General features: G+C 32.1%; 1 protein-coding gene across 1 annotated transcript; it reads right to left on the bottom strand.

Annotated features, from left to right (window-relative positions):
- Positions 1 to 9,566: 9,566 nt before the first annotated feature.
- LOC129752405 (general odorant-binding protein 45-like) lies at positions 9,567 to 10,373 on the bottom strand. Its single transcript, XM_055748190.1, has one exon. The coding sequence runs from the start codon at positions 10,371 to 10,373 to the stop codon at positions 9,567 to 9,569; it is 807 nt and encodes a 268-aa protein (XP_055604165.1).
- Positions 10,374 to 11,262: the final 889 nt, after the last annotated feature.

Raw genomic sequence — 11,262 nt, forward strand, 5'->3', positions numbered from 1 at the left:
GAATATGCTATGACAATTTACATCATCATATATGTAGATGATTGAGGGTGGTAATCTTGTAGGTCTTCGCACAATATGCGATTGAGAATATCTTTATATAGGACATTTTCGTTACAATATGAAAAGTTTGACGACTTATTTGGTCGTCTTCTGTGACTTGGGTGCAGGGCTCTCATTTCCCGTCAGTTGAATAAAAATATTTTTATTTTTTTTTTTTTGGGATTTTAAACTTATCGGTTTATTCATCCCCAAAAAATAATTAAAATAAGATTATTTCAAAAAAATGCGTTTTTGCTGTCAAATTCAAGTTTCTATCGTACAAATTTATTATTTGCTTGATTGCTGATTTTTTTCCACGTTCATGATTTTATTGTTAGCACCTGGACTTGATCCCCTGGCGATACGATCAGCAGCTCTTGATGGTTCCTCGACGCTATCTGGAATATAGAAATTCAAGAAAATTTGATTCAAAGGAATTAAACCAAAAGCAAATCGTATATTTCTATAACTGAAATCTTTTAAATCGTAGAACACATTATCGATGATCAACATTTTGAAGCTTCCTTAAATACGATTCCAATCATCGATGTATCATTATCATGAACGATTTTATTGAACTTATTTGTATTCTTTCACGATTGCCAGCAAATACGTTTTACGAAAATCAGACATGCGAATTAATATGCAAAGGTATACGATTGCATGCACATTATTACGAATCTTTGCAATTATATACGATTTTATAGCATATATCTATAAACGAATTATAAAAAAAATAGCATATATCTCAAAGTGGCAAGCAGAATTGCGAGCTTATTTTCTGTTTTTCAGTTTACAAGTTTTGTTCAAATAACGAGAAATTTCATTGTTTCAGTAAAAAATATATTCACGGCATTTACACAAATATTAGAACAAACATTTATGCAATCACAGAATGAGTAATGCTTTTTCATTTCATTTCATAGTTTATTAATCCCTGTAACTTAAGATACTTAAGTTTGAAGTTACTTTTGAAACATACTTAAAATTAAAATAAAATTTTATAACTATTGTTTACTATTGTTAAATTTAAAATATAATCTCTTATTTTAGCAATCTTGTTTGATAGAAAAATGTACTTTCTGCTAAGATCTAACACCTGGTTGTTATGATGATATAAATCGTATTTCATGTTTAAAAATCTTAATTTTAAATTATTTTATGCATAGCACGTCAAAATCTGCCAATCACGGCTGATCATCGTATATCGGTCCCTCCACGGATTTTATGCGAATTGTCGTACATAAAAGTCAAGTTCATATGTACATAAATACGAGTCTATCTTCTTGTCGTAATAAAATCATGTAATGCAATTAAATACGATTAAGAATATGCATGGGCCGCACATTGTAGGTGCAGATATACGAAAATTAGTTTGTATTTTTTTTTGTTTAGAAATTTGTATGGGAGAAGACATTTTTGAACATTCACCCATCCAGAACATTCAAATAAACTTCAAATGAAGTTGCACTTTTATTTTTGGTTTTGACAATTCTTAAGCTTCATTATTTGAAAACTTGACAAGCAGCTTAGCATTTCATAAAAATATTATTTCCATTTCAAAATTAAAAAATACTGAATCCATTAAATTTAATAATGGCAGACTCTGCTTGCTAGAGCTTTTCATAATTTCATGAAATGTTTTTGCAAAGGTTATAATTATCAATAAATCCCTTGGCTATGCAAAGCAGTTTTTTGATATATTTTTTTCTCATCCTAAGGTTACACAGCTTCCAGATTAGTTGTTAAAAATGCTGAAATTTAAATTTTGAAATAAAAATGTATAACATCAAATATCTTTTCTTAAGTACAAGTAAGCATTGTGCTTTGTTCACATGAATTGAACAGCAAGAATCAAGGAAGATTATCATCCAAAATTGTAGTGTTTGGAATTTTCAGTGCATCTCTTACGATTTTTGATGAAAAATTTTGTTTTCCAATATAAATTTCCAAACAAAATTAAAACTCTTATTCAGAATTAAAGATTGCTTTCATAATTTTTATTGCTTTTTCTGGCAGCAAAAACAACCAAAAAAGTTTTGGGAGGTGTAATATTTTGAGAATTTAAATTTTCCGTTAAAAGCTTGCAGCGGTCTAAGATTATATTATCAGTTAAACGATACAAATAGTATTGCGATTTGATTTGATATCACTACATAATTGGCAAAATTGGCAAAGTTGACAAAAATGACAAAATTAACCAAATTGCCATTAATAACATAGTTGACCAAATAGACATATATAGCCAATTTTCAATAAATGACATGAATCATGAAACTGACACTATTGTCGTCAAAAGGCAATATTAATAAAATTGATAAATTGTCAAGATATCAAAATCATGAAATTGGTAAAAAATTGACAAAATTGGCCATATTGACCAAATTGACTTGATTGACAAATATTTCGAAACTTACAAAATTAACCAAATTTAAAGAATTAAAATTATAATTAAATACATTCAAAAAATTTCTAAATTGACAAGATAGACAAAATTTACATAATTGACACAATTCACAAAATTTACAAATTAATCCATCTTGATAAAATTGATAAAAAAAATTTTTTAAGTATGTTTATCGGCGATTAAAACTTATCATCAACCAGAATTGATTAAATTATCAGAAATGACATTCAAAATTTTGTCAATGACAACATTTTAAATTTTGTCAATTTTGTCGATCTTAAATATCGCAAATTTGGTCAACTTTGCCAAATTTTTCATTTATGTCGATTTTGTCATTTACGTAATTTTCTTAATTTCATCAATTTCCAACAATATCAATTAAGTCCATTTTGACTATTTTGCAAATTTTGTCACTTTTGTTATTTTCGAAAAATTTGTCAATATTGTCAGTTTTGTCATTGATATCACTTTTGTCATTTTTGTGAGTTTGCTCTTTATTTCAATTATGTCAATTATGACATTTTTGTGTAATTCGTAAGTTTCATCTACTTTGCCAAAATCATCTATTTTGTTAACACTGACAGTTTTCCCATCTTGTAAAATTTGATTATTTAGTCAATTTTGTTAAAGTTCGTCAATTTATGTTAAAAACATCTAATTTGAAAATTAAGTAAATGTTGTCAATTTGGTTTTAAACATTTTTGACTTTTGACAATTCTTTATTTTTGACATTTGTGTTTTTTCTTCTATTCATGTAACATTTGTCAAATTTGAGAATTTTGTCAAATTGGTAAATGTGGTAAATAAAGTCATATTTTTTTTTTAGTTTCCGTCGTCTATGTAATTATATTCCTTTTGTTTACAATTTTGTCAATTTTTCCATCATTTTCAATTTCGTTGATATTCTTAATTTTTTCAATATGGCCAATTTTTTCAATTTAAGTTTATTCTGCCAATTTTGTACATTTTTCAATTTTGTTTGTTCGGTAAATTTATATATTTTGTCATTTTTGACAAGTTCGACCATTTTTTCGAATTTGTTTATTTTGTCAATTTACAAGTTAATTTAACTCAGTTTTATTAATTTCAATTCTTCAATTATTCAAAATTCCAAATTCAGTCTTTTTTGACAATTTTGTTATTTTTATGAATTTTTAATTTTTTTATCAAATTTCATTCAATTTACTTGATTGAGAAAAATTTTTGTAATGGACAGAGTCGTGTTTGGAACATGAACACTCAATGAAAAAATAGAGTGGTTAAATAGTCATAAAAACTTATGCCTCAATCAATTTTGGTTTAAGTAGAATTGCCATATCGCCATATCAATAACCTTATCAATAACCTTAACAGTTTCTTACATAATCTTCCAACATCCGAATAATCGTTCTGCGAAGGTTTTAGATTCAAACGAGATTGCTTAAAATTTGTACTTGCAAGTATAGCGTTGGGCAGAGTATTGATTTTACAATCGCTATCGTAGCATACGATGTAAGGATGCGGTTGCTATGATTGACTAAATTAACTTTGGGGTTGTACCCCTAGGGATTCAACCTTATGCCACTTTATGATTTTTATGAAAAGGGGGCTTTAGATGAAAGCTGAAATGATATAGTCAAACTAGAAATGATAAAAAATTGCCAGGTTTACAATTTCACCGGTTTTGACAATTTGGTCGATATTGACATTGATCTCAATTTTGCAATTTTTGTCCTTATTGCTATTATTACAATTCTGTCGAGGCTTATGCGATCGCCTATGATTTCTTAAAAAATATGACGTAATTGTTTTTTGATCATTGCTACTTAATTAGGCTAGATACGTTTTTTAGAGTGATAATTTTATGATGTTTTAGTTGTAAAATTTTTTCTGTAAAGTATTGTATTAACTCAATCGGATAACTCTCCAAGGCGACCTTAACATTTGTTTGGAAGGTGATATGGAAAAGTGGCATTTCCACGAGAAAAAGTCACAATTAATTTTGGCAACTCGGCAGAATAACACAAACTTTTTGACGTTAATATTTTATCATTGAGAACAACTTTTTTCAACATATTAATTCATTTTCACGCAACAGATAGATTATACACATTGAAATTTGAAACTTGGTTCAACTGTTCCAAATATTCCTGCTTCAGTTTACATTTTTTTTCAATGATTAGTACAAAACTTCAAAAATAAAACCAACCGTGAAACAGTGCTGCCAGAAATTATCATAACTTTGAACTATGCATTGAAATAAAAAACATTTCCTATTATTTGCTGTAAGCAATGATGTAGCACATAGCTTTGTATCATCAAAATTGCAACTAACTTTTACAACAACTAACGGCGGTCATTTTGAAAGAAATTATTTTAGGATGGTTCATAAAGTTTCTGAGTTATGGAAATTAATTTTCTCTGTGATAAGATGGGGGCCTTCGTTGTTCTACAATATTGTAGAACTTAATAATTCATGAAAATATGTCCAAGACATCAAACATCTTTCTGTTGAAATAAAAGTTTTATGAAAATTTGTGTTCATAATGTAAGGATGGTCCTACAAAAACAGTTTTTTCGTTTTATCTTTTTTTCCAAGACTTCTTTTTTCTCTTCCAAGACGTCTTCAGTAGGGTAAAGTATTTTAAAAGTTCACTCATGAATATTTTGTAGAAAGTCGTGTCTGTAGTTAAAACTGTAAATTTTCCTTTAGGTCGAAGGTCTCTTAAGTTAAGAGTCTTCTGAAATCATAAGCTTTGATCCAGGCTCTTATCATAATAGAATTTAAATTCCATAAGGACTTCCTGTGTCAGAGATTTTCTAAGCTCAAGGGTTTTCGTTTGATGCGGGGGTCATTATTGTTTAAGTGTCTTCTAGATCGAGGGCTTTAGGCAGATAGGGGAAAAGTTCATACGCCCTATGTGGCTAATACGCGCCACCCGTTTTTTGAAGAATCTGTAACATTTTGAGCCTGCAAAATGTTACCAAATTGTTTTAAATGCTGTAATTGGCCATGGCAAGTATGAATTATTCCTTAGAATACCTCAATGTCGAGAAAATTTCACAATTTAGGTTTTTGTTCATTCCGATGTAAATTTCAAAACACTTTCAACAAGGTGTCATCAAGAAGAGAAAAATGAATAAGACAATATTTTCTGACACATCGATAAAGGAGAGTCTAAACCAGGGATGAGCAACCCGCGGCCCGCGGGCCGCATGCAGCCCTCGAGACATGTTTGTGCGGCCCGCGAAGCTTATCTCAAATTATATTTATATTATTTTTTTTTCTACGAAAGATTGTTTATTATCATTAAATAGCACCGAACTGAACCAAAAATAATGTATTAATTATTAGATCAAATATGCACGTCGCTTATTTGCAGTTTCATTAGCCCCATAATCATTCAGATTGTTCACTTTTTTGTACGATTTTTCGAGAAAAACAATATCTGTATTTCTGTGATTCAACCCAAAAAGGTGGTAACAACTACTCAAGAAAACAGCATTTTCGGTGCCTATTTTTCAATAAATGTTTCTGTTTGGCGTCCTGAATTCAAAACTTTTCTACATTTTGTGGAAATTTTAAAATTGATCAGTTTTTGGTGAAACCGATCTTTTATAACTGATGAACCGATGAACCTTCATAAGAACCAAAAGCTGATTTTGAATCAATTTACTATCCTTCATTCAATCAAGGTCTCAGATATTGCCAAGAAATTCTTGTATCAGAGATACAACGCTTTCAAAAATTGAATTCTACAATTTATAGAAATTTCAAAAAATAAGATTACAACTTCTTCTGACCTCATTTCAGAAAGCTATTGATAATTGGTTATTAAAAAATTTAGCTCATTCAACAACTTTGTTGAAGATTGCGAAATGAGTTGACTTACATTTCTAAAAATACCAAAGATTCAATTAAGTTTGATTTTTTTTTTGTTTCGTCAAAACTATTTTTGCAGGTTTGAAAAAAATAACAAAAAGAAAACTTCAATAACTTTTTTTTTAGAATTCAAAATTACTCGCGATATTTGGGAAGATTGATCGCTGAGTCTATAAGTATTTGTTTTTTAAAGTTTTGTAAAATAAGTACACAAATTGAATTGCTTAATTTTTACCTCTTTTTAAAAGTTATTTCGAAAACTAGAGCTGACAAAAAAACTCATTGGATATTAGGATTCAACGCCCCCGAATAACACAAAATCAATTCTGTTACCGTTGCGATATTTAACTCGGTAAAGCTTTCATAAAGTTAGTCGTTATTTGTTTATTTGCTTTAATTAATTGTTTATTGTTCAATGTATGTTAATTATTCAATATATTATTTCATCAGAGTAAGGTAGGATTAGTTAAAATATAATACAGGACTCACAAGAACACAACATGTTAACACAGGTACACTGAAACAAATACACAAAATGCTGTACTAGAACGAGATAACTGAGAACGCACAAATTAAAAAAGCTAATAAGCTCCAGTCGCTAAAAATCTGGTATAATGCAGAACTTTGGGAGGTAAGCTACCAGAAATACTAAAAAAATAGGGTTCTTTCCGCTTGATTCGCTGACACGTTAAGATCGGAGATCAGCATACCTCGATCGAACGTTACAAAAAAGTCATCAAAAAGTGATATACTTAGTCGTTAACAAGTGTATCGGTCATTATAAAAATCAACGGAAAAATATACAAGTGACGAAAACGATAGACGAATCAGGTAAAAGCGCGATACTGAACAACCTTTTTGAAAAACGGTAGTCCTCTAAGGAAACATGTGTTTTGCATTATCCACCAGGACCCAAAAGTTCATGGCATAAGTCTTATGCCATCGAAGACTAGTTCGCTTCGACCAAGTTCCAATCTGGTACCACGCGTCTGCTCTTCGGACCAGATTGATTAGCCAAGATCCGCCCGGGTAGAAGGAGACCTCCCAATAGGAGTTCATTGGTTGGTAGGCTGAACGGAGCCCTTTCTCCGTTCCGGCCTGAGGAGTTGATGAGGGATTGGCATCGTGATCGCCAATTCTCGTCGACTGCCTAGCCACAACAAATCCACATCCCAGAGCGTTCCGGGGAGCAGCAGCAGTAGCAGCAAAGGCCGGCCCAACGAATACACACCACACACAACACACAGGTATCCAAATAAAAACCATTAAATCTTAATTTTACAGCGGTAGTGTGTTTAACCATATCCGACGGGTCCTTGATCAGCAGCAACTTGTAAAAGCCGACCTTGAGGAGCTCCGTTCCTGCTCAAGATTGAGCTAGCCACAAAAGAAGGCCTTGTGTGCCCACCCTCCACTGAGTCTCCAGAGGAACGACCAGGGACTCGAGGGCTTAGGTTTGGCCCCCTCTGGTCCAGACAGTAATAATTCTGAGATTCCTTGCACCTCGGAATAATGTGAATTTCGTTTTTTTGCCCGTTGTGGAGCTATTTTAAGAAACTTAATTGGCAAATCATGCCAAACATCGATTGAATTGAGTCATTTTACTTAAAAAGTAGCAATCCACTTTACCAAAGTCATAAGAATTTCATGCTTCAACCTCAGAAGAGCTATTCCACAGTTATACAAATTAAATAATCTGAGAAAATTTATAAAATCTGTGAAAAACTAGAATCAAAAATTTAAACTGTAACATTGACAAACAAATCTATATAAAAACCTGGGAAATAATGATTTTTTCATAACTTCTAAACCTTACTCAATATCTCAATGCAATGAATTCATATGGAACTTGAAATTAAAAAATAATCACCGCTACTAGAAAAAAAACTGAAGCTTCACGACAAAATTTATATAAATTGTGAAAAAAAACTTTTCAAAAATGGGCACAGAAAAAATCGCTACTTTTAAATGGAAGTGATCATCACATTTGTTCGAGTAAAAACGGGGTATTCTCAGCAAACGATTCAATTTTTTTTAAGAACTATAGAAAGACTTTCAACATTTTTCGTTTTTTATGATTAAAAGGGAAGCAAATGATGTTTCCCTTTTGCCAAAGAGAATTTTTGCTAAACATTTCAAACTTTATGGATCTCTAATCAAGATTAGTGATTATTCAATTTCGGCTAGTATAATCAGCTTATATTTAAAAAAAATGTTTATGCAAGTACATGAATTCGTTTCATTTATCTTTTTCAGTTTTAGTTTTGGTAAAAATTTGTCTTTATAAAAATATACGTAAAGCTTTGCAAACTATTTTTACCTATATGTTGTTTTTAATGCGGCCCGCCAAACGAATTTCAAATCAAAAGTGGCCCGTTGTTTCAAAAGATTGCTCACCCCTCTAAACTATGATTTTATGCAAAAAAAATCTTACTGAACTCGCTAGGTTGAGCTCTTTATGGGTATTTAGGGTTTCATCACGGCCCATGCACTCGTTATAACGCGCCGCTCTAAATATGGCGAAAAAAGCATAAATTTTTCAAAACGGCCAATTTTCATTTCAAGTGAAAAAAAAGTTTTAAACCATTTTGAGTGTTAATTAAGCCCAAAAAAATCTACTTTCATATTTTTTAAAATTATGATTAGTCCATTTTGGTTTTGTTTCCAATGTTTTCGGTCTTCGGCTGCATTCGGGTGTGTTCGGCTGCTAGGCGCGTATTGAATATACAGCGGGGCGTATTTGCAACACTGTTTCGTTCTGTGGTTTTAAATATGGTTTTTAAAAATCAAGTTTTTTAAGTACCTAAATGGATTTGAGTAAGAAAAAAATAATCAGCATTTGTTGAAAACACTTTTTTTTAACAAGTACAATAGTTTTTAACACAAAATGTACGCGTAGTACATAGCAAATCAGCGAATCCCTTAGGTGGGATATAATAGAGCATGTTCCATTTATATTGCGTGTAATGTGTCCTATATACCCATTATTTTCTTTGTGAAGTACCTTTCAGACTAATTTTGAAACGGATGTAACCTTGGATGTTAGAAACGGTTTCAATGGTGTCATTCGAGGCTGCAATTATATCGTAGATCATCCGAATAAAGAATACGGTATATCTCTGTAGACTGACGTAAAGTCAACCTACCGTACAAATGGATCCTAAGACCCGTACTTGTCTATGTAGGACGCATATCCCCAGTACAAACAATTTCCAACAAAAAAACCTTTATTCAAATCAGAAGGGCTATCCCAAAACCTTATTCATTTTTGAGTATTTCAATTAGAGCTGTTCTCATATTTTGCAAGAAATCCTCGAAACAGTCATCCAAAATATAAGCCGCTAGGCCGAATTTCGACGCATTTGGGTATCGAACTCTCGCTTTGCCTACACATTTTTGTGCAGTTTGCCAGAAGTTTCCTCGCTCAATGGTTCCAGCTCCATACATCTGCTCCAGTCGATCCAAATTCGGTCCATCAGCATCCGAGTAAAGACCCGCTCGAATCATTACACATCTTACTAATTTACCAGCTATCTCGGAATCAACGAAACCGTTGTTAATAATATCCAATAAGTCTTCATCGGAAAGTTGTTGAATCCTGCTACAACTTTCGACGATATGTCTAAGCTCCAAACTCAAGGGTCTGATAAACAGACTATAGTTTACGTCTATAAACCCGTAGTTGTAGAAAAAGCAAAATCCAACCGAAGTGGCCCACTTACACGGTTCCACTTTCGTCAGATTGAACTGATCCCAATTCCAAACGCAACGATAGGTTCGATCGACGTAGCACGCATCTCCCGGAATCTGTCGGTTGAAAATGGCCCGGTAGACACTGTAAACTGGGCCTCTCACGACATCCAAAGCCCTTCCAAGGTAAAATTCACAACGCTGCTCACATTCGCCTTCCGGTTCCATAGCGGGGTGGTTTAGAATGGCTCGACATTCACTGTGCAGCTGAATGAGCGTTTTCGAAAATACGGCATGTTGTTCGGAGCCAACGGTTTCTTGAAGGCAGGAACCGAGTAACAAAGTTGTTGTTAGTATAATGTAAACACAAGCCATAACTCAGTAGTGAACTGGCTGGCGACCAGTTGGATTTTTAACAATGACTAACCCAAACAGGTCTTGAGGTTTATAAGCTGGACTCTGATATTATGCAACTTAGTGGTTAGAGCGTCAGTCATTATCAATCACGTTCACCTTTTATCAGTTAACAAGAATGAAAACCCTGACCTTTAAAAATTTTATGAACTTCAAATCCTCCCTCAATACAAGCCTGTTAGTAGTAGTGAGTCTGGTTTTAGTGAGCAACGCGTTAGGGTTAATCAATTTGTGATTAGTTAATTACATTCTTAATTTACTAAAAAAATGTTCATTCATGTTTCAATATTTCAGTTGAGGTTGAGGTACATAGGCTGAAAACCTTAATACATTGCATCATGTACTTTGTTTTTCAATTCAATAAAATTTACATTTATATAACTCTATCAAAAAAATTTTCAATATTAAAATTATGAAGATTTTTTTATTTCTAACAAAGCAACGTAGAAATTCCTTGGAAGTAAAACAACAAAATAAGTTCTGTTAAAAAGTTGGAATAAAAGTAAAAAATATGAGTTTTTACAAGTTTATTTACACTTAAAATGAATGAATTTTCAACAATGATAAAGTCAATCATTGGCATTTTATCCCGCCAAGCCACTACCCTACTCGCCAAATGGCCAGCATCCACCTCAATGGTTTCCAATTTTGAGTAACCCAAACAGATATCAATCACGTATGGGGGAAGCAGGCTGTAAATGCACATAAGCAGCATACTGAATTTATCAAATATTACATCGAAAATGTGTACAAATATTATATACACATGACCAGTAGACCGCAGCAAGCTTTGTAGGGAAAATCTAAATTTACAAATTTTTGCACCTCCCATGACTTTTTTTTTGTTGAA

This window comes from Uranotaenia lowii, chromosome 3 (assembly GCF_029784155.1).
Source record: "Uranotaenia lowii strain MFRU-FL chromosome 3, ASM2978415v1, whole genome shotgun sequence".
NCBI lineage: Eukaryota > Metazoa > Arthropoda > Insecta > Diptera > Culicidae > Uranotaenia > Uranotaenia lowii.